Raw genomic sequence first — 24,741 nt, forward strand, 5'->3', positions numbered from 1 at the left:
CATCAACATCCTGTAGAGTGGCACCACCATCTTTGCAGCTCATCTGGTCATATTTATCATGGCCATCAACATGTGGGTGAGCCATGGGATTGCAAAAGGAGCATCTTCTGGGGCAAATCTATATCACTAAGGGACCTCATAAGCCTAGCAATTAAATACCTAACAATACCGACAAACAGAAGAAAATTATTCTGACATACGTAGCTAAATTGATAAGCCAATTGTACCAAGAGCCCGATCCCCATTTTCCCCAACTGGTACCTTCAAGGAATACCTGGATCTCGTCTTGTGTCTTAGTAATAGTGCGATCAGGAATGCTCATAATGCATTTATCTTGGACAATGGTGCAGACCGCACCTTCCTGGGCGAGTATATAGTCTAAGGCATACCGATTCTGCATAGAGTAAAGATGCAGATCTGATAATCCCAGTTTATTCTGTTCCAGAGCCTCTTTAGTCTTATTCCCGAGAATAGTCAGGCTGTAACAGAGGGAATTGTGGTTCTTTTGACTTATCACCCCAGCCGATCCTTCCAGCCCCCCGGTACTCGGTGAGGGGAAGGAGGTGGAGAAGGAGTGTTTGACCTTGAGCTATTTAAAAAGCAGCTACATTTTCTCTGCCTTTTTGCTGAGGGGATCTGAAGCTGTAACAAAGTTGGATCGCAATAAAGGTTACCTGTACTTACTGCTGGGCTCAGACTCTCAGTTGAGCTGCAAAGCTTTTTATTTTAAAGCTGTTCATTTGTTTCTGCCTCCTGCACTAAGTTTCGAATGTTGTGTATCAGATGTAAATTTTTCAGGAGTGCAGAGTTTGTCATTTCATCGCATTGTAAAGTTTACTGGCAGCACCGGGAGCTGTGTGCTGTGTTCAGTAGAAATAATGTGGAGGAGCCGGTGTTGGACTCGGGTGGGTAAAATTAAAAATCACGCAATACAAGGTTATAGTCCAACAGGTTTATTTGGAAATACTAGCTTTCGGAGCGCTGCTCCTTCGTCAGGTGGTTGTGGAGAATAAGATCATGATCACAATTTCTATCCAAAGGAGTCTAGTGTCACAGAGATGTGATACATTAAACAATTCTAGATTTAAATCTTTTAGAATAGATTTCTGCTCTTTGGTTTGTTAATCCCAGAACGTGTTTTAAATAGCATTCTCAAGAATGTAATTTAAATGCAGAGCTTTTCTAACAATGTCAAGTCTGACTCGATATTGGGACCCAGACAGAATTCACAACTATTGTTAGAAAAGTTCTGCATTGAAATGAAATATATCACCACCACCCACGGTGCCCCTGTGCATTCTCGCCTGCCACCCACTGTGCCCCCAATCCACTGCCCTCCATGTTCCACAGCATTGTGTCCATTCCATCTCTCGCCCAACACCTCCATTCTCTCTGTCATGCCACCCTCTGCACCCTTGTCCATTTTCTCTCTCTTGTCCCCCTCCCTCAGCTCACCCCCGTCCATTGTCTTTCCCTGCTGTGTGCCCTCCTGCAGCCCTCTTTGATCGCTGTGTATCGAGCTGATGAAGAGAGAGAATGGATGCTGGGAGACAGGAGGGGCCAGAAATAGGTTATATTTAAAATTGAGAACAGGTAAAATTATACATTCAGAAACATTATTAAAGTCTGAAAGCATGTTCAATTTTTTAAGAGCTGCTGGAATCTTTCTGAAACTTGCACTGAAATATGTGCAGTTAGGCCACAGCTCAGGATAGGCTGGAAGGGGTGAATGGCCTGTTCCTAGTCTTGTGATATTGGTTCTGACGATGCAGAAATAGTCATAGCGTTGTATAGCATGGAAACAAACCCTTCAGTCCACGCCGACCAGATATCCTAAATTAACCTAGTGACCCATTCGCCAGAATTTGATCCATGTCCCTCTTAAACCCTTCCTATTCATATCCCCATCGAGATGCCTTTTAAATGTTGTAATTGTACCAGCCTCCTCCACTTCCTCTGGCAGCTTATTCCATACACGCACCATCCTCTGCTTGATAAGGTTCCCCCAACCCCCACCTTCCCTCTCTCCCTCCCAAGATGAAGAGTTGCCCAGAGGGAGGAGGTTTCACTCTGAAACTCAGAAGATCATTTCCACACAGTGACATCAACAATGGAGCAAGAGGTTGGGGCGAGGTGTCTGGGTAATGTGCTGGGGAAGGGGCAGGGCCAAGCTGAAGCTGGGCCCCCACACTGCACCTGCTGCACATGGCTGGCCGGATGGTCCGCGCTGCCTTGCAGAGTTTGCAAAAATCCCTTCCCTTCAGAGAATCCTCACATTGTGGAAGCAGGTCACTCTGCCCAACGGGTCCACACTGACTCACCGAAGGGTAACTCACCGACACCCGTTCCCCTATCCCGATTGCTCGACATTTACCCCCAACTAATACACCGAACTGGGCAGTATGGGTAATTTAGCGCAGCCAATCCACCCTAACCTGCACATCCCGGGGTACTATGGGTAATTTAGCATGGTCAATACACCCTTCACCTGGACTAACACCGGGTTAGAGTTAAGCAGGTTTATTTGGAAGGGCTCCTATTTGGAGCGCTGCTCCTTCATCAGATGGTTGTGGAGAATAAGGTCATAAGGCACAGAATTTATGGAAAAATATTATAGAGTCCTGCCACTGAAATGATATCTTGACAAACCTGGATTGTTGAGTCTTTCATCTTTTAGAATGGGTTACAGGTATCATTAATGTAAATCTCAGAACTTCCTGTAAGGCACCTTCGAGAAAACATAAGGCTTTATAACAAAATGTGACATCTTAACTCAGACAATTCATTAAAAGAGTGAGGTCAGAGTCTGTGTGTATCCCAATCTTGAGTCAGACTGGTTCTATTTCCAAAATGCCAGAAGTTTCTCCTTGCCTCCATTCCCTTTACTCTGAGGCTGTGCCCACTAGTTCTAGTCTCTCGAGTCAATGGAAACTTTTTCCCAACTTCCATTCTTTCCAGGCCATTCAGTATTCATTACGTTTCAGTTAGAACCCCGCTGCTTGTGGGTCGATTAACCAGTGTCAACTGCATCCTTCAGGATGAGTTACAGCAGGGATTAGGTTCAGCAAACTGAGAATGGAGGGAGAGTGTGTGGGATAGAGATTTTCAACTTCTAAGGAATAAGCAAGGAAAGAGAGTTCACTATAAATTAGAACTGATCAGGTGGGCTGATTGGCCAAAGTCTGGTAGATGGAGTTTAAATCAGAGAAATGTGTGGTTTGCATTTTGGTCAAGCAATCCAGACAGGACTGACACCGTTAAGGGGAGTGTTGCAGAACAAAGAGACCTTGGAGTGCAGGTTCATAGTTCCTTGAAAGTGGAGTTACCAGTAGACAGGATAGTGAAGGAGGCATTTCCTTTATTGGTCAGTGCATTGAGTATAGTTGGGAGGTCATGTTATGGCTGTGTAGGACATTGGTTAGTCCACGTTTGGAAGACTGCATTCATTTCTGGTCACCCTTTTACAGGAAAGATGTTGTGAAACTTTGAAAGGTGTCGGAAAAGATTTACAAGGCTGCTGTCAGAATTGGAGGGTTCGAGCTACAGGGAGAGGCTCATTCAGCTGGGGATATTTTCCTGAGAGCATTGGAGGCTGAGGGGTGACCTTATAGACGTTCATAAGAGGCATGGATAGGGTGAATATCCAAGGTCTTTTCCCCAAGGTAGGAGAGTCCAAAACTAGAAGGCATATGTTTGAGGTGAGTGGGAATTTTTAAAGGCATCTGGATGGGTACATGAATAGGAAGGGTTTAGAGGGATATGAGCCACATGCAGGCAAATTGGAAGTAGATTAATTTAGGATATCTGTTTGGCCGGACAAGTTGGACCAAAGGGTCTGTTTCCGTACTGTATTACTCAAATCTTCTTTGGTGAAAGCAGAAGTGTGATTGTGAAGGCTGGAGTTTCAGAGCAGCTTTCAAAGATGTTTTGCCCTTAATGGGAGCAGAAGTTACAATGAAACCCTGCATTTGTGAGACAGCAACTGAGTGAGTGAGTACATCCAGGATTTTGGTGGAAAGTGGGAATTCATTGCACGGTGGGGATGAAGCTCAACTTATTGAGTCATTTCTGCTGGTGAGTGAAACCAAGTCTCAAGATTAGGAGTAGATTCAGGACAGAGATGAGGAGGAACTGTTTTTGCTGGAGTTTAGTGAATCTTTGGAATTCTCTGCCCAAGGAAGCAGTAGAGCAGCTTCGTTAAGTATGTTCAAGACACAGTTGGATGGGTTTTTGCAATGATAGGGGAATTAAGGGTAGTTGGGACGATGCAGGGAGGGGAGGATCTGAGACAATGGATAGATCAGCCATGATCTTAATGAATGGCAGAGCAGGCTGGATATGAAACTACAACCCTGCATTTCCCATGGCTAACCCACCTAACCTCGACATTATGGGCAATTTAGCATGAACAGTCCAAATCAAGGCCAGTGAGCAGTGTAGTGATGTGGGAAATGAACTTTAGAGAATGATAGGGACAAGGAGAGTAAATATATCAGCAATCAAAACTGGATTCTAAAGATCACAAAAATTGAAACCAGAAACGGTATTTGAATGTGTGCTGCATTGTAACAAAAGTGAATGAGTTGACTGCACACATTGAAGAGAATAATTGTGATCCGAGACTCCTTACAGAGACATGGCTTCAGGATGGCAAGGATTGGATCCTGAATATCGAGGGTTTGGTCAAATGGGAAGCGAGGTAAAGGTATAGGGTTGGTGCTGCTAATGAAAGCACTGATCACAGGGTAGTCTGGTGTCAGCTCGGATTTCAGGTCCTGATTTCTTGGTCCTGTGCTGATCTCCCTGTTCCCACAGAGTAAGATATTGTTCTGATCTCCGCTTTGCTGGATTTCTGCTGAAGCTTTGTCCTCCCCTTTTTTGTTTCACTTTCCGGAACAATAAAGCATTCAGCCAATCAAGCCTCAACCCACAATCTCCCAGCCTGTCAACCATCCAGCCACATAGTGTAATCATAGCAGGGAATCACATGAAAAATGAAACCAAATTTGAAACAAATAGGTGCTCATGTTTAATGTTTGTTCATTCAGAAATGGGGGTCTCCCAGGATTCTGATTCTGTCCTACTTGAGGAATTCTCTCTCTCTTACATCTATCTATGAGAACCCAGCTATGATTTACAACAATATTTACACCAACAGAAGTAAAGCACCTGTTCTCAAATAGACATTTTATCTCTCATGCGTGCACACACACAAGTCCACAGGAGTGAATGTATATTTGCAGAGCTGAGCAGAAATGTCACTTTGTTATTAAAATTATATGGAGAAGGTGCCTTCCAGGAAGACTGGGGTGTGCATATTAATGATACCTGCAACCCATTTGAAAAGATGAAAGATTAACAATCCAGGTTTGTTAAATGTATCATTTCAGTGGTAGGACACTGTCCTGTTTTTCTAAAAATTCTGTGTCTTATGATCTTATTCTCCACAATCACCTGATGAAGGAACAGCGTTCCAAAAGCTAGAGCTTCTAAATAAACCTGTTGGGCTATAACATGGTATTGTGATTTTTAACTTTGTCTAGGTTCGGGGGGATTGGCTATGCTAAGTTATCCATTGTACCCAGGGACGTGCAGATTAGGTGTGATAGTCAGTGAGTAGAGCATCAGGTGTAGGGGAATGGGTGTGGGTGGGTTACCCTTTGAGGGTTGGTTTGGACTCGTTGGGCTGAGTGGCCTGCTTCCTATCCTATCCTACGCTGTGGGGATTCTGTGAAGGGAAGGGATTCCTGCAAACTGTGCACCTTGCCCTGACCCTTTTGTTTCGTCCCTTCTCCCTCCCCCTCCCTCACCCATTGGCGTCACAACACGGAAGTGGCCCTGTCAGTTTGAGTGAAACTCCCTCTCTTTGGGCAACTCTTCATCCTGGGAGGGACAGAGAAGGGAGGGGGGAAATCTATTCACTTGTGGCAATTGGAGTGAATCCAGGGAGGGAGCAGACGCTGCAAACTCAGGTATGTGTCTTAATTACCTGGGTGAGGAGGGACAGAAGGATGGGGAGGGGCTGTTTTCCCCATTGCGCCACAGCCTGAGAGGTGACATTATAGACTTTTATAAAATCTTGAGCATGGATAGGATAAATAGTCAAGGTCTTTCCCTTGGGATGGGGGAGTCCCGAACTGGAGGGTCATGGGTTCAGGGTGAGGGCAGTGGGGAAATGTAAAAGAGACCTCAGGGGCAACGTTTTCATGAAAAGGGTGATGCGTATATGCAATGAGCTGCCAGAGGAAGTGGTGGAGGCTGGTACAATTCCTGCAGTTAAAAGGCATCTGGATGGGCATATGAATAGATAGGGATCAGATGGAGAGTGGCCAAGTGGTGGCAAATGCGACTGGAGTCAGAGATGTACAGCACGGAAACAGACCCTTCGATCCAACTCGTCCTTGCTGACAAGATAGCCAACCCAATTTAGTCCCAGCTGCCGGCACCCGGCCCATATCGGGGCCAAATGATGGCAAACGTGACTAGATTAATTTAGGATATCTGGGCAGGTTGGGCCAAAGAGTCTGTTTCTGTGCTGTGTGACTCTAATTGTCTTCAGTGAAAGCAGAAGTGTGGTTGTGAAGGCTGGACTTTCAGAGTATGTTTTGCCCTGACTGGGAGCAGAAGCGTTTGACTGAAGTGTGTCGGTGTTAATGCCTTGATGTCTCATTTTGCTCCCACCTTCCCGGGGTCGATAACCATTTTGTCTGGTCCTTCCTCAAGAAGCTGCATTGCAGGTTCACCCTGAATTGACACTTTTTTTGCTTCCCAAAATCAGATCTGCTCACTCTCAGCAGGATCCCAGTGTTGTGAAAGATATTAACTTTCAGGTGGAGTATCCAAAATTCAGAGAGATGTCAGTCTTGATGTTTTTGCTCATCTGCCCCTGTAAGATCCTGAATCAGCACCTTCAGGGGAATTAGTTAGATCAGAGTGAGAACAGAGGGGAAGGGAGAGTGGGATGGTGCTTTCAATTTTGTGGAATAACAAAAGACAAGAATATTCCACAGAAAGTAGAATTGCTTGTGCAGAATTTCTACCCTGCACTGACAGTGATGACTTTTGTAATCTCTTTTTAACAGTGTATTTGAAGATAGAAGTTTCAAAATCGACGCGTGAAGTCCTTATGCCCGAAACATTGACTCTCCTGCTCCTTGGATGCTGCCTGACCTGCTGCGCTTTTCCAGTACCACACATTTCGACACTGACTCTCCAGCGTCTGCAGTCCTCACTTTGACGTCAATGTCTGACAGTCACTCAATCCATCGGGACCGGAAACAATTTTCAACTGAGTCTGTGAGAAGGAGCAAAGCGTTTTAGTTCCTGTTTGAGTACATTTTCAGCATCAGTGGGACTGGATGAGAAACCCTACTGTTGCAGCGCATTGAGTGTGGGGTGTGTAGCAGCAGGAATTGACGCAGGGAGGGACTGGAAACGTGTTTGTGTGCAGCTGAAGCTTTGGCCATGGAGAAACCCGAGGAATCCTGCCCCGTGGAGAAACGGTGGAAGTGTAGTGATGGCAGGAAAGGCTTCTGTTTCCCGTCTGCCCTGCAGATTCATCGGCGCATCCACACAGGGGAGAGACCATTCTCCTGCCCAGAGTGCGGGAAGGGCTTTGCACAGGCCTCCGCCCTGCTGAGGCACCAGCGGGCCCACACCGGGGAGAGGCCATTCCCCTGTCCCGAGTGCGGGAAGGCCTTCAGCAATTGCTCCGACCTGCGGAGGCACCAGCGGATCCACACAGGGGAGAGACCGTTCCCCTGCCCCGAGTGCGGGAAGGCCTTCAGCAATTGCTCCGACCTGCTGACCCACCGGCGGGTCCACACGGGGGAGAGGCCCTTCAGCTGCCCCAAGTGTGGGAAGGCCTTCAGCAATTCCTCCAACCTGCTGAGGCACCGGCAGGTCCACACCAGGGAGAGGCCTTTCAGCTGCCCTGAGTGTGGGAAGGCCTTCAGCAATTCCTACCGCCTGCTGAGGCACCAGCAGGTCCACACGGCGGAGAGGCCCTTCAGCTGCCCCGACTGTGGGAAGGCCTTCAGCAATTCTTCAACCCTGCTGAAGCACAGGCGGGTCCACACTGGGGAGAGACCATTCCCCTGCCCCGAGTGCGGGAAGGCCTTCAGCGATTCCTCCCACCTGCTGACCCACCAGCAGATTCACACAGGGGAGAGGCCGTTCTCCTGCCTCGAGTGTGGGAAGAGATTTACCCAGGCCTCCAACCTGCTGACCCACCGGCGGGTCCACATGGGGGAGAGGCCGTTCAACTGCCCCGAGTGCGGAAAGGACTTTACTCGCTCCTCCCATCTCCGGAGGCACCAGCGAGTTCACATACCATTGCAGGGGGGATTGAAGGAGCGACGGCCGAGTGCCATTATCGACTGGACTGTCAACCCAGTTCCAGAGATCCCGGGTTTGAATCCCACTGCAGCAGATGGCGCTATACAGGGTATGGGTTGAAATTGCTGAGTGAGTCAATACTTCCTCCAGGTTAAGGCTGTACCAAGGATCCAATTACAAAGGGACAACTCAGTGGTGACCAATAGTAAAGAAAGTGGTTGGGGGTGGGGTGGGGAGTGTGCGCGCTTTGACTTTGAGCTGTTTAAAAAGCTACTTTCTCTCGGCCTTTTTGCTGAGGGGATCTGAAGCTGTAATAAAGTTGGGTCGCAATAAAGGTTGCCTGAGCTTGCTGCTGGGCTCAGACTCTCATTGAAAGCTTTGAGCGCCAAGGGGTTTTTGTTTTAAAGCTGTCATTTCTTTCAGCCTCCTGCACTAACCTTCCAATGTCGCGTATCAGATGGAGTCGTGAATGAGCAGCCAGTATCGTGAGAACTTGTCAATTTTTCAGGAGTGCAGAGTGTGTCATTTTATCGGCGTTGTAAAGTTTCCTGGCAGCATCAGGAGATGTGGGCTGTGTTCACGAGAAATTATGTGGAGGAGCCGATGTTGGACTGGGCTGGATAAAGTTAAAAATCACACAACACCAGGTTATAGTCCAACAGGTTTATTTGGAAGCATGAGCTTTTGGAGCACTGCTCCTTCATCGGGTAACTGTGGAACAGGATCATAAGACACAGATTTTATAGCAAAAGATCACAGTGTCATGCAACTGAAATGACATATTGAACAAACCAAGATTGCTGTTAAGTCTTTCACCTTTTAGAATGAGTTACAGGTTTCAGTTCATTAATCTGTAAATCCCAGAACTACTATTAATTCACGTTCTCGAGATGACTTAAGGTTTTTTTTAAAATAAGTGACATCTCAGCCCAGACAATGCATTAAAAGTGTGAGGTTCGAGTCTGTCAGTATCCCAATCTTGAAACTAAAACCAGTCTAATTCAAAGTAGGAATTTATAAAATATTACACTGATTGACTGCCTGCAGTTTGTGCACTTTTTGAGCAAAGTAGAAATATCTGCAACCCATTCTGAAAGTTGAAAGGCTTAACAATCCAGGTTTGTTCAATATATCATTTCAGTGGCAAGACACTGTAATGTTTTTTCTATAAATTCTGTGCCTATTCTCCACAACCACCTGATGAAGGAGCAGCACTCCAAATGCTGGTCCTTCCAAATAAACCTGTTGGACGATAACCCGGGTTTGTGTGATTTTTAACTTTGTCCAGTTTAGGGTGGATTGACCGTGCTAAAGTACCCATAGTGCCCAAAGAGGTGCAGGTTTGTGTGGATTGGCTGTGCTAAATTACAGTGTTCAGGGGTGTGCAGGTTATGGTGAACTGGCAAGGCTAAGTTACCCATAGTGAAGATCTTGACCTCTCTTAAAGGGCCTTTTGGTTGGAGATTGGTCAAAAGAATCAATTAAATGCAGTCTGTACAAAGCAAGGTTATCAGTTTAATAAGGCAGCTTGACGCAATTCTGTCCAGCAACACAGTGATTAAAGCTTCTGTGTTCCATGGCAATGTTGCGTAATTACATTAGAAAATTACACATTATTTATTTGTGTTTTTTTTAAACAAACAGTACAGTCTTAATTACAAAAGACCAATCAAATGTAATAAGGTGACATGATTTACAGCAGGTTAATCCAATGATATTTCCTGGGAAAGGGGTCATAAGTACGTAAATCATCATGCCATGGTAGAGTTCAAGGTTAGTTCAAATGGTCAATTAATGTCAGTGTTCATTTTAAGAAAAGTCCATTGTCCTCTTATCTTTGGATTTTAGCTTAATTCTGCAAAACAGCAGGACAAGTTCAGAGTTCAATCATTATTCTCAGCCATTTTGTTGTATTATTTTAAATTGAAAAGCCATTTTGTGGTTAGTAAAAATCTACATATACTTGTTGCGTCTGACAATAACCTAAATTCAAATTTTAGATCCTCACCTGAAGCATCAGAGTCTGAGGGGTGACCTTATAGACGTTTGTAAGAGGCATGGATATGGTGAATACCCAAGGTCTTTTCCCCAGGGTAGGGGAGTCCTACCCTGTTTGAGGTGAGATGGGAATGATTTCAAAGGGATCTGAGGGGCAACTTCAGGCAGAGAGTGGTACATGTATGGAATGAGCTGCCAGAGGGAGTGGTGGTGGCTGGTACAATTACAACATTTTAAAAAGCATCTGGATGGGAATATGAATAGGAAGGGTTCAGAGGGATATGGGCTACATGCAGACAAATGAGACTAGATTAGTTTAGGATATCTGATTGGACGAATTGGACCAAGGGTCTGATTCCGTGCTATATGACACTAGCATTAATTGTCTTTGGAGAAAGCAGAAGTGTGGTTGTGAAGACGGGACTTTCAGAGCAGCTTTCAAAGATGTTTTGCCCTTACTGGGAGCAGAAGTTGTTACAATGAAGTCTTTCATGTGTGAGACAACAACTGAGTGAGTGAGTACATCTGGGATTTTGGTGGAAAGTGGGAATTCATTGCACTGTGGGGATGAAGCCGTGTCCTATCCAGTCATTTCTGCTGGTGGGTAAGACCAGGCCTCAAGATTAGGGGGAGTAGATTTAGAACAGAGATGAGGAGGAGACAGTGAGGACTGATGCTTTTCCTGGAGTGTAGTGAATCTAGGGAATTGTCTTCATGAAGTATATTCAAGACACAGTTGAATGGGTTTTTGCATGGTAGGGGAACTGAGGTTAGTTGGGGCAATGCAGGTAGGAGGAGCTGAGATGATGGATAGGTTGACCATGATCGCAATGAATAATGGAGCAGGCTAGAAGGGCCAAATGGCCAACTCCTGCTTTTATTTCTACGAAACTATTTCCCATAGCTAACCTACTTAATGTGCACTTCACTGGGCACTATGGGTAATTAACATGATGAATTCACTCTAACCTGCACCTACCTGGACACCATGGGTAATTTAGCACAGCCAATCCAACCGAATCCGCACAACACTGAACACTGGGTAATTTAGCATGGTCAATCCACCCAAACCTGGACAAAGTTAAACATCACACAACACCAGGTTATAGCCCAACAGGTTTATTTGGAATTACTAGCTTTCAGAGCACTGGTGGTTGTGGAGTATAAGATCATAAGGCACAGTGTCCTGCCACTAAAATGATTTATTGAACAAACCTGGATTGTTACCTCTCTCATCTTGTACAGTGGGTTGCAACTATTATTCGTATGCAAATTGTGATAACATAAGGTTTTATCACAAAAGGTGACATCTGGGCTCACTGGTTCGCACTGCTGCCTCACAGCCCCAGGACCTGGGTTCGATTCCAGCCTCTGGCGACAGTCTGGGTGGAGTTTGCACATTCTCCCCGTGTCTGCGTGGGTTTTTTCTGGGTGCTCCGGTTTCTTCCCACAATCCAAAAATGTGCAGGTTAGGTAAATTGGCCATGCTAAATTGCCTATTGTGTTACATGCATTAGTCAGAAGTAAATACAGGGAATGAATCCTGGTGGATTACTCTTCGGAGTGTCGGTGTGGACTTGTTGGGCCAAAGGGCCTATTTTGATACTGTAGGAACCTAACCTAATCTCGGCTCAAACAATGCATTAAAAGTATGAGGTCAGAGTTTGTCTATATCCCAATCTTGAATCAGACTAGTTCTGTTTCTAAAGTAGGAATTTATAAAATACAATATGTTCTGACTGCTTGCAGATTGTACATTTTTGAGCAATGTATCTGAAAATATAATTCTGCAATTGCAAATTCACCCCCAAGGACTTGTGTGTGCTTACATGCATGAGACAACAAAAACGTCTATTTCCGTGCTGTATATCTGTCTATTTGATAACAGGTGCTTTATTATTGTTGTAAATCATGTAAGGGAAAGAGAATTCCTCAAGTATGGCACTATCAGAATCCTGGGAGACCCCTATTTCTGGTTTACTTCCTAATGAACAAACATTGAGCATCAGCACCTATTTATTTCTAATTTTTGTTTCATTTTTCTTGTTTGATTCCCTGGTATGATTACATTTTGTGTTTGGTTGGTTGTCAGGCTGGGAGATGGTGGGTTAGGTTGCGATTGACTGGATGTTTTATTGTTCTGGAAGATGTAAAGCGGGGAGGGGTCAAAACTTCAGCAGAAATCCCGCAGAGCCGAGAACAGACCAACATCATACTCTGTAGGAACAGGGAGATCAACAGAGGACAGAAATCAGGACCTGAAATCCGAGCTGACACCGACGACCCTGTGATCAGTGCTTTGATTAGCAGTGCCAATCCTCTGACTTTACCTAGCTTCCCATTTGACTACTCTCTTGATATTCAGGATCCAATCCTTGTCATCCTGAAGCCATGTCATAATTATTCTCTTCAATGTGTGCAGTCAATTCATTCACTTTTGTAACAATGCAGCACACGTGCAGATACCCTGTTTTTAGTTTCAATTTTTATGATCGTTAAAATCCAGTTTTGAATCCAAATACATTTACTCTCCTTGTCTCCATCGTTTCTCTGATGTTCATTTCCCATGTCACTACATTGCTCACTGGCCTTGATTGGGTCCCCCCCACCTTATCTCAGTCCCAACCCTCGGACTCAGCACTGCATTTTTGACCTGCAATCTTCTTCCTGACCTCTCTGCCCACACCCCCTCTCCGGCCTATCACCCTCACCTTAACCTCCTTCCACCTATCGCATTCCCAACGCCCCTCCCTCAAGTCCCTCCTCCCTACCTTTTATCTTAGCCAGCTTGGCACACCTTCCTCATTCCTGAAGAAGGGCTTGTCCCCGAAACATCGATTCTCCTGTTCCTTGGATGCTGCCTGACCTGCTGCACTTCTCCAGCAACACATTTTTCAGCTTCCTTCGTCATTTCTGCCACCTCCAAACAGATCCCACCACCAAGGCTATATTTCCCTCCCCTCCCCTATCAGCATTCCGGAAAAACCACTCCCTCCGTGACTCCCTCGTCAGGTCCAACCTCCGCTACCGGCATCTTCCCCTGCAACCGCAAGAAATGCAAAATGTGCGCCCACACTACCCCCCTCACTTCCCTCCAAAGCCCCAAGGGATCCTTCCATATCTGTCACAAATTCACCTGCACCTCCACACACATCATTTATTGCAGCCGCTGCACCCGATGTGGCCTCCTCTACATTGGGGAGACTGGCCGCCTACTTGCAGAACGTTTCAGAGAACACCTCTGGGACACCCGCCCCATAGCGGAACACTTTAACTCCCCCTCCCACTCCGCCAAGGACATGCAGGTCCTTGCCCGCCTCCATTGCCAGACCATGGCAACACGACGCCTGGAGGAAAAGCGCCTCATCTTCTGCTTAGGGATGAATACAGATTTCTTCAGCTTCCTCATTTTCCCCCTCCCCCCACCTTATCTCATTCCCAACCCTGGACTCAGCACCGCCTTCTTCTTGACCTGCAATCTTCTTCCTGACCTCTCTGCCCCCACCCCCTGTTCCTTGGATGCTGCCTGACCTGCTGTACTTTTCCAGCAACACATTTTTCAGCTTTGATTGGGATTGGCCGTGAGAAATTACCCATAGTGCCCAGGGATGTGCAGGTTAGGTGTATTTGTCAGGGTAATGTAGAGCGGTAGGGGAATGGGTATGGGTGGGTTCCCCTTCAGAGGGTCGGTGAGGACTCGGGCCGAGTGGCCTGCTCCCACACTGTGGGGATTCTCTGAAGCGAAGGGATGTTTGCAAACGGTGCAGGACAGCGCAGGCGCAGTGTGGGACAGCTGCCTGCTGCTTCACCACGCCCACCCGTTCCTTTTATGACGTCACAACATGGAAGTGACAAACAGATTGAGTGAAAATCTCTCCGTCTGGGCAACTCTTCATCCTGGGGTGGGAGGGGCGGGGAAATCTGTTCACTTGTAGCAACGGGAGTGAATCCAAGGAGAGAGGAGACCCTGTCAACTCGGGTATGGGACTTAATTACCAGGTGAGGAGGGGCAGAAGGGTAGAGATTGGGAAGATGGAGGGTTAGATATCTTTTCTGTTTTCCTTTGCGAAATGCACCCAATTTCCACAAGTAACTGCAACAGGTATAAGTACAGCACATGCAGTTTCAAGCCGGCTGTGCATCCTCTGATATTCCTCTGCCTTGGTTCCAGCACATTTGGCTTCCTTTCCCATCCCCACTCCATTCCACATTTAAAAGGCGTCTTGATGGGTATATGAATAGGAAGTGTGGAGGGATATGGGCTAAGTGTTGCCAAACGGGACCAGATTGATTAAGGTTATCTGATCGGCATGGATGAGTTGAACCGAAGGGACTAATCCTGTGCTGTATAGCTGGTAGACAATGGTCCTCAGAGTTCTGTTCCTATTAGGCTGGCGCTTAGCTCTGTTGCACATGGCCTTGGCGACAGCATCAGATTCTGAAATGAGAAAAGACCTAAAATATGTGCAAGGGAGGGGTTCTGTTCCGGGTCCATACATGGATATGGGTGTAGTTACTTATGCCGCAAAAGGCCTGTTGTCCCCCAGCCAATAGAACGCAAGCCGTTGATGTACACAGTGAGGAGGTCTGAGGCTCATTTGCCTTACGCAAGTGGGTGAGACAAGTCTCAATTAGGCAGGAGATGTTATGTGGAACATGAACAATTGCACACCCATAGCTGGTACCATTAAAGAAATTCTCATACGACAGTGGAGTTAAAAGGTGTCTGTAAACAGGTAGCAGGAGGGCTCATATAGTATTGGAAAGTGATACTGTATTTCTTTCAGAGAGTCGGCAGTAGGGAGTCTGACAAATAGATTGGGATCAGAGGACTGGGGATGGGTCAAGAAAGTCATCTACCGATAGAGAAGAGTAACGTACTACTGCCTCTGGGGTGAGCAGCGTTCTGTGGACCTGTATAAATAAGTTGTTTGTAGACTTAGGAGTTTCCCCAGCAGGCTTCCCTTTTCTCAAGCAGGCCTGTCCTGCAAAAAGGGATGGTGTTCCCAGGCGTCCTTAAAATATTTACCATAATAACGGAATGGATCAGTTTTATCCTCACTCGGCTTGCGTCTGCAGGTAAAATCAAAAAGACAGGTTCGGTAACGACATGATTTCTACTGTCCAGATGGACCATCTGGTCTTTCTGATGTAAGAGTCCATTGCAATAATCAATCTTCATCACGTTCCACACGTCAAAGGCGTCTGGTCCAGTGCACTGGACGACATCTCCTCAGCACGGGTGGTGGATAATCTCTGATCATTCCTGGTCGCATCCATATTTAGTGGCTTTCTCCATCAGGATGTTGTATGTGATCAAACAGGTCAGTAGATGTGCAATCTCCCACATGTCCCTCCTCTTATTACAGATACTTGAACTAAGAATAGCATTAGAACAACAGCAAAATTCAAAAACCCAAATGGACAGGGTCCACTCCTTGTCTTGGGATTCCAGTATTTTCTCCTCCTCTTCCCCCCTTTTGATTGGTGCGGCCAGTCAATTTACAATGGTCCAGGTGGACCCAAACCGTGCGCCCAGCGACTTTGACCACCATAGGGGTGGGAAGTAAAACCTAGAAGGAGCCATCCCATCTTAACGAGCACCAATGAACCAGGCTCTATCCATGACAAGGCTGAAAGGGAGGGAACATTGCCGTAGGCCGCACGCACAACGTTAGTTAGAGCAAGAACTTAGCCAATCATTGCTTCGGTCATGTGGTGGAAGTGGACTGAGGAGGGAGCCGAATTGTTCCGAGGGGTACGGAGCGGGCAACTGCAGGGAATCTCAGCTGGAGACAGTCATGTCTCACCTACAGACGTGGATCGCACCTGAAATAAGGTCACAGGGAGTAGCATAACTAATGCATCCACTAGAATACAGAAGGAGCTTGATACGATAAGGAAATGTTAACCACACTGTTGGCTCTCGATGCAGGTGAAGTGGCACTGAATCACAAGATAAAAGTGACCTCAACGTTATGACCTCAGTTATTTACCAGTTAATATCAGTGGATCAACTTATCTGTCAATGAAGTGATATCATGTATTGATTGGTAATTGTCTGAATATACAATGCGATCACGGCCCATGTTTTCCTTTAAGAAAAGTGTACAAGTGCCTCTGTATTAAGCCATGTGTGCAGTTCCTCTGAGGAATACAGAAATGTTTCCGGACACACTGTATCCAGCCATATGAAGAAATAAAGAGTGAAGTCTAAAACAGTCACACCGATGGTGAGGGTTCATTGATCGCGGAACCGAGTGACCCCACCAGGGGTCTGATTTTCACTTGCAAACTCAGGTATGTGTCTTAATTACACAGTGAGGAGGGACAGAAGGATAAAAGATTTAAAGGGGATGGGATAGATGTCTTTTCTGTTTTTACTTTATCTTTTCTTTTCTATCAGGGACTGACACTGATGACCTTTGTAATCTCTTTTCACAGAATATTTGAAGTTGTGAAGACGAAAGTATCAAAGTCAACAGATGGAAGGCTTAGGCCTGAAACATTGACTCTCCTGCTCCTCGGATGCAGCCTAACCTGCTGTGCTTTTCCAACGCCACACTTTCTGTCTCTAACTCTCCAGTGTCTGCAGTCCTCACGTTGACATCAAAGTCTGACAGTCACTCGATCCATCAGGACCACAACAATTTTTGACTATGGTTCTGTGCCAAGGAGCAAAGCTTTTTGGTTCCTGTTTGAGTAAATTTTCAGCATCAGTGGGACTAGATGAGAGGTTCTACCGTTGCAGTGCACTGAGTGTGGAGCCTGAAACAGGGATACGGCCTGGGAAGAGGAATTCACGGCAGGGAGGGGCTCTACACCTGTTTGTGTGTAACTGAAGCTTCAGCCATAGAGAAACCCAAGGACTCCCGCCCCGTGGAGAAACCATGGAAGTGTGGCGACTGCGGGAAAAGCTTCCGTTTCCCGCCTGTCCTGGATACTGATCGGCACAGTCACACCGGGGAGAGGCCGTTCCCCTGCACCGAGTGCAGGAAGAGCTTTACCCGGGCCTGCAACCTACTGACCCACCAGCAGGTCACACGGGGGAAGAGGCCCTTCAGCTGCCCAGAGTGCAGGAAGACCTTCAGCTATTCCACCACCCTGCTGAAGCATCAGCGGGTCCACACAGGGGAGAGGCCCTTCAGCTGCACCGAGTGCGGGAAGGGATTTACCTGGGCCTCCACTCTGCTGACCCACTGACGGATCCACACTGGGGAGAGGCCATTCACTTGCCCAGTCTGCTGGAAGGCCTTCAGTGCTTCCTCTACCCTGCTAAAGGGGAGAGACCCTTCAGCTGCCCCGAGTGCAGGAAGGCCTTCAGCGATTCCTCCGCAACATCAGCGGGTCCATACAGGGGAGAGGCTGTTCACTTGCTCAGTGTGGGAAGGGGTTCAGTCAGCTGAGCGACCTGTGGAGGCATGAGCAGCTCCACGAGAGGGACAGGCCCTTCGGGAAGGGGTTCACCTGCTCGGTAAAGCTGCTGACCCACTGGTGGGGGTAGTGGCCATTCACCCGCTTTCAGTTCAGGAAGGGCTTCACACACTGCACCCAACTGTAGAGGCACCAGTGTGTTCATGTAGGGTCAGGGGTTGTGCAGGTTAGGGTGGATTGACCCATAGTGCCCAGGGATGTGCAGGTTAGGTGTATTAGTCAGGGGGGGTAAATGTAGAGCACTAGGGAAATGTAGGGGAATAGGTGTGGGTGGGTTACCCTTTGGAGAGTTGGCGTGGACTCGTTAGGCCGAATGTCCTCGCTGAAGGGAAAGGATTTTTGGAAACTGTACAGGGCAGCACTGGCGCAGTGTGTGCAAGCGGCCGTCCGGAGTAAGCGCAGTGCGGCAGCATGTTTTTGGGCCTCACTCCACTGATGATGTCACAAGGCGGAAGTGTCCCTGTCAGGTTTGAGTGGAACTCCCTCCCTCTGGGCAGCTCTTCATCCTGGGAGGGGGAGGGGAAGTGGGAGGGAGAGGGAGGAGAGGGCGAAATCAATTTTTATTTAAGGTAGACGGGTGGGGCGAGTCCAGAATCAGATGGCAGACGTTTCAGGTGAGAGGGGAAAGATATACCAAGGGGCAACCTTTTCATACAATGAAGAAAAGCTCTGCCTTTAAATTACATTCTTGAGATTTGATATTTAACAGAAGTTCTGGGATTAACATTCCAAGGAACAGAAACCCATTCTAAAAGATTTAATCTAAAATTGTTTCATGTATGACATCTCCATGACACTGGACTTGTTTGCCTATACATTTTGTGATCGTGATCTTATTCGCCACAACCACTGCTGAAGGAGCAGTGCTATGAACATGAATGCATCCAAATAAACCTGTCGGATGATAACCTGGTGTTGTGTGGTTTTTAACTTTGTCCAGGATAGGGTGGACTGGATTTGCTAAATTATCCATAGTGTTCAGGGACGTGCAGGTTAAGGTGGATTCGCCATGGGAAAGACAGGGTAGGGGGTGGGTATGGGTGTGGTGGACTCAATGGGCCCAATGGACTGCGTCCACATTGTCTATAACTTACCCCCACAACGGAGCATTTTATCTGCGTGTACCCCGTTAAGCCCCTTTCAAAATGTTACTGGTTTCAATAATATCACTTCTGGTTCTTAGAGTCATAGAGGCATACAGCACAGAAACAGACCCTTCAGTCCAACTGGTCCATGTCGACCAGGATTCCCAAACTAAACCAGTCCCACTTGCCTGCATTTGGCCCATATCCCTCTAAATATTTCTATTCATGAACCCATCCAAATGTCTTTTAAACATTGTAACTGTATCTGCATCTCCCACTTCCTCAGCAAGTTCATTCCCCAAAAAAACCACCCTCTGAGTCACTGCCCCTCAGGCTCCCTTTAAATCTCTTTGCTCTCGCCTTAAAGAAATTGCCATTCGTTTTGTGTTCCCCTACGTAAAGGAAGAGCCCTTTGCTATTCACCTTCCCTCCTCCCCTCATGATTTTATAAATCTCAGTAAGGTCACCCCTCAATCTCCTACGCTCCAGTGAAAAATGTTCCAGCCTCTCCTATCTCAAACCCTCCAGTCCTGGTAACATCCTGGTAAATCTTGTCCAAATGCCCTTTAATAATAATCTTCCTACAACAGGGCAACCAGAAATGTACTCAGTACTCAAAGTGGCCTCATCAACATCCTGGACAATCTCAACATGATGTCCCAACTCCGATCCATGACAGTGTGAACAATGAAGGCAAGCATGCGAAACACCTCTTAACCACCCTGTCTACCAATGATGCAACTTTCAAAGAATTATGTCCCTGAAAACCCCATGTCTCTCTGTCTTACAACACGACCCTGGGCCCTACCATTTACTGTACAAGTCCTGCCCTTCCTTCTTTTAGCAAGATGCAATCCCTCGATTTGATCCATACTCTCTCATACACATGGTCTCTTTCAGACCCACACACACTTACGCACACCCTCTCTCTCATTCATGCGTGCACACATGTCAATGGGGTGAATTTGTATTGGCAGAACTATATTTACAGATACATTCAATTTTGCTCAAAAAGTGCACAATCTGCAGGCAGTCAATCCATGTAATATTTTATGAATTCCTACTTTGGAAGTAGAACCAGTCTGATTCATTGGGGGGGTCATTATAGGTGATCATTATGGGGGACTGTAACTTGCCCAACATTAACTGGAAATGCTTTCACTCTGGTACGTCTTATGGATCGGTTTTGTCCAGTGTGTGCAGGAGGGTTTTCTGGCACAGTATGTCGAAGGCTGACAAGAAGGAAGGCCACACTGGATCTGGTACTTGGTAATGAACCAGGCCAGGTGTTTGATTTAATGGTAGGTGAGCACTTTGGAGAGAGTGACCATAATTCAGTTAGGTTTCATTTAGCGATGGAAAAGGATAGGAATGTGCCGCAGGGCAAGAATTATTGATGGGGCAAGGGCAATTCTAATGCAATGAGGCAAGACTTAGGATGCATAGAATGAGGTAGCAAAATGCAGGGGATGGGGACAATTGAAATGTGGAGCTGGTTTAAGAAACATATTGTGTGTCCTGGGTTGGTATGTCCCTGTCAGATAGGGAGGAAGTGATAGGTAAGGGAACCATGGTTTTCTACAGAAATTGCATCTCTTGTTAAGCAGGAGAAGGAGACTTTTGTGACAATGAGATGAGACGGTTCAGATGAGGCCATGGAGAGCTACAGATTAGTTAGGAAGGATTTAAAGAGAGAGTTAAGAGCAAACAGAGGACATGAGCAGTCTTTAGCAGGTAGAATAAAAGAGAACCCTAAAGCTTTCTATAGGTATATGAGGAATAAAAGGATGACTAAGGTAGGAATAGAGCCAAAGACAGAATTAGGAAGTTGTGTGTGGGCCCTGTGGAGATCCAAGAGCTGTTAATGAATATTTCTCATCGGTCTTCACTCAGGAAAAGGAGACTATTGTAGGGGAGAAGAATGAGATACGAGATATTAGACTAGAAAGGATCAAAGTTAGTAAGGAGGAGGTGCTATCAATTCTAGAAGGAGTGAAAGTAGACAAGTCCCCTGGGCCGGATGGGATTTATCCGAGGATTCTCTGGGAAGCTAGGGAGGATATGGTGGAGCCTTTGGCTTTGATCTTTGATTCATCATTGTCTACAGGTTTAGTACCAGAGGAGTGGAGGGGTACAAATGTTATGCCCTTGTTCAAGAAGGGCAGTAGAGATGACCCAGGTAATTATAGACCAGTGACCCTACGTCTGTTGCAGGGAAGCTTTTGAAAAGGAGTATAAGAGATCGGATTTATAATCATCGAGCAAGTAACAAGTTGATTTCAGATAGTCAACATGGTTTCATCAAGGGCAGGGCATCTCTCACAAACCCCATTGAGTTTTTTGAGAAGGTGACCAAGCATGTGGATGAGGTTATGGCAGTTGACGTGGTGTACATGGACCTTAGTAAAGCCTTTGATAGGGTTCCACATTGTAGGTGTTGGAGAAAATGCAGAGGCATGGGACGGGGGGTGATTTAGCAGTTTGGATCAGAAACTGGCTTGCTGAAAGAAGACAGTGAGTGGTGATTTATGGAGAATAATCAGCCTGGAGTCCCGTTACTAGTGGTGTGCCACAAAGATCTGTTTTATGACCACTGCTATTTGTCATTTTTATAGATGACTTGGACGTAGACATAGGTGGATGGGTAAGTTTGCAGTTGACACTAAAGTTGGTAGTTCCAAATAAACCAGTAGGACTATAACCTGGTGTTGTGTGATCTTTAACTTTATCAACCTCAGTACAATACCAGCACCTCCACATAGTTTCTCATGAACACAGCCCACACCTCCCAGAACTGCCAGTAAACTTTACAATGCTGATGAAATGACGCAGTACCTGCAGTCGTGAAAAATTTACAATTTCTAACGATACTAGCTCCTCATTCACTGCTCCATCTGATACACAACATTGGAAACTTAGTGCAGAAGGCTGAAAGAAATGAGCAGCTTTAAAAAAAACCTCTTGAAGCTCAAAGCCTTCAATGAGAGCCTGAGCCCAGGGTAAGTTCAGGTAACCTTTATTGTGACCCAACCTTGTTACAACTTCAGATCCCCCCCAGCAAACAAGTGTACAAAAAGTAGCTTTTCTAAAAAAACAGCTCAAGGTCAAAGCCCACACACTCCCATCCCCCTGCCTTTCTTTACTATTGGTCAGTACTGAGTTGTCCCTTTGTAATTGGATCCTTGGTAAAGCCTGAACCCATAGGAAGTATTGCCTCACTCAGCAATTTCAACCTATACCCTGTCTCCAACTAAGTTTTTCATGGCTGTGGGTCTGGAGTCATGTGCAGGTCAGACCGGATAAAGGATGCAGCTGGGACGACTGAGTGAATCTTTTCCCTAAAAAGGAAGTGAGTGAATCAGATAGGAATTTCTCCACCCCCACTCCCCAAAAATGGTTTCATCGTTAGATTCTGAACTCCAGATTTCTGACTGATTTCCAATTCCACCATCTGCCGTGGTGAAATTCAAACCTGGGAGTCCCCGGAACTGGGTTGATAGTCCAGTCGATAATGGCACTCGGCCGTCGCTCCTTCAAACCTCTTGCGATGGCTCTGCAGGTGGAAGGTGTGGGTAAAGCCCTTCCCGCACTGAACCTGTCAGTACCTCAGCAGGGCAGAGGAATAACTGAAGGCCTTCCCTCACTCGAAGCAGCTGAAGGGCCTTTCGCCTGTGTGGATCCACCGGTGGATCGGCAGGGCGGAGGAATTACTGAAGGCCTTCCCGCACTCGGGGCAGCTGGAGGTCCTCTCGCCCGTGTGGATGTGCCAGTGGGTCAGCAGGTGGGAGGCCTGGGTAAAGGTCTTCCCGCACTCTGGGCAGTGGAGAGCCTCTCCCTGGTGTGACTGCCAATGAGTCTCAAGGTCAGACGGGGCATAAAAGCCTTTCCCACAGTCGCCATACTGCCATGGTTTCTCCATGGGGCAGAATTCCTCCGGTTTCTCCATGGCCAAACCTTTAGCTGCACACAAACACATATAGAGTCCCTCCCTGCTATGAATTCCTCTTTCCAGGCCATAAAGCTGTTTCAGGCTCCACGCTCAGTAGGCTGCAAAGGCGGGTCTCTCATCCAATCCCACTGATGCTGAAAACGCACTCAAATAGGAACCAAAAAGCTTTGCTCCTTCTCACAGAATCACAGTCAAAAATCGGGCTGGTCCCAATGGATTGAGTGACTGTCAGACATTGACGTCAAAGTGAGGACAGTGGTTACTGGATAGTCAGTGTAGGAAAGTCCGGCGGTGGAAAAGCACAGGTCAGGCAGCATCTGAGGAGCAGGAGATCGATCTGTTAATTTTGAAACTTCCATCTTCAGATCTTCAAATAATCAGTAAAAAGAGATCACAAAAGTCATCACTGTCAGTACATGGTAGGAATTCAGAACAAGCAATTCTACTTTCTGTGGAATATTCTTTTGTTATTTCACAAAATTGAAGCACCATCCCAGCCTCTCTCCCCCTCTGTTCTTACTTCACTCTAACTAATTCTCCTGAAGGTGCTGATTCAGGATCTTACAAGGGCAGAAAAGCAAAAACATCTCTCTACATCTTGGATACCTCCATCTGAAAGTTAATATCTTTCACAACATTGAGATACTGCTGAGTGAGCAGGTCTGATTTTTGGAAGCAAAAAAAAAAACAATGAGTTTGCAATAACCCCTTCCCTTCAGACAATCCCCACAGTATGGAAGAGGCCACTCAGCCCAACAAGTCTACACCGACCCTCCAAAGCCACACCCATTTCACTACCCCTATTGCTCCACATTGTGGAGAATAAGATCATAAGGCACAGAATTTCTACAAAAGTATCAGTGTCCTGCCACAGAAACGATATTTTGAAAACTTGGATTGTTAAGTGTTGCACTGAAAGGCATTATCACCCTCATCTACAAGCGGAAGGGGGAGTGGGAGGAACTCAAAAATTGGAGACCAATCTCACTGTTGAATGCGGATTACAAAATTCTGTCAAAGGTAATCACCAACCGGGTCAGGTCTGCTCTGGGGTCGGTGATTCACCCTGACCAAACCTGTGCTGTGCCGGGCAGGAAGATTGCTGAGAGTCTCACACTCCTCAGGGATACGATCGCCTACGTGCAGGACAGAGGGTTGGACACCTGCCTGATCAGCCTGGACCAGGAGAAAGCCTTCGACAGGATATCACACAGGTATATGAGAGATGTTCTCTCCAAAATGGGCTTTGGGGAGGGAATCTGCAATTGGATCAGACTGCTCTACACCAACATTGTCAGTGCAGTCTCAATCAATGAGTGGGAATCAGATAGCTTCCCAGTCAGATCTGGAGTCAGGCAGGGCTGCCCTCTCTCTCCTGCCTTGTTTGTGTGCTGCATAGAGCCATTTGCCAAGTCCATCAGGAAGGATGCGAGTCTGAGAGGGGTGACTATTCCTGGCAGCGGGGGCCTGCAGGTTAAGGCCTCCCTCTACATGGATGACGTCGCCGTTTTCTGCTCGGATCCGCTGTCCGTGCACAGACTCATGTGCATATGTGACCAGTTCGAACGGGTCTCGGGGGCCAAGTAAACCGATGCAAGAGTGAGGCCATGCTCTTTGGGAGCTGGGCCGACCAATCCTCGATCCCCTTCACCGTCAGGACCGACCACCTGAAAGTGCTGGGTATTTGGTTCGGGGGGGGCTAGGGCGTGCGCCAAGTCTTGGGAGGAGCGTATCAGCAAAGTGAGGCAGAAACTGGGCAGATGGACGCTACGGTCGCTCTCCATCGCGGGAAAAAACCTGGTCATCAGGTGTGAGGCACTGTCTTTGCTATTATACGTGGCACAGGTCTGGCCTATTCCCAGAACCTGTGCTGCTGCAGGCACCTGGGCCATCTTCCAGTTCATATGGAGGTCAAAGATGGACCGGGTCCGAAGGGAC

At 46.8% G+C, this 24,741-nt stretch overlaps 1 protein-coding gene across 4 annotated transcripts in view; it reads left to right on the top strand.

Moving 5' to 3' along the window:
- LOC148143010 (uncharacterized) overlaps nt 1-18,696 on the top strand; it is a 41,506-nt gene extending 22,810 nt beyond the window's left edge. For 3 of the 4 annotated variants that reach the window (XR_015751077.1, XR_015751076.1, XR_015751075.1), the window contains exons 2-4: nt 7,083-8,446; nt 16,438-16,635; nt 16,780-18,696. Coding sequence is in view for 1 of the 4 variants with exons in the window: in XM_087973935.1 (XP_087830061.1) it covers nt 7,465-8,446; nt 16,780-16,796 (999 nt within the window). In the remaining 3 variants the exon portion in view is untranslated. The remainder of the gene's footprint in view (nt 1-7,082; nt 8,447-16,437; nt 16,636-16,779) is intronic. The other variant, XM_087973935.1, reaches the window with a different exon arrangement.
- Nucleotides 18,697-24,741: the final 6,045 nt, after the last annotated feature.

Source organism: Chiloscyllium plagiosum, unplaced genomic scaffold, assembly GCF_037043375.1.
Source record: "Chiloscyllium plagiosum isolate Xiang-an unplaced genomic scaffold, Cpla_swu_hap1 HiC_scaffold_27, whole genome shotgun sequence".
NCBI classification, from domain to species: domain Eukaryota; kingdom Metazoa; phylum Chordata; class Chondrichthyes; order Orectolobiformes; family Hemiscylliidae; genus Chiloscyllium; species Chiloscyllium plagiosum.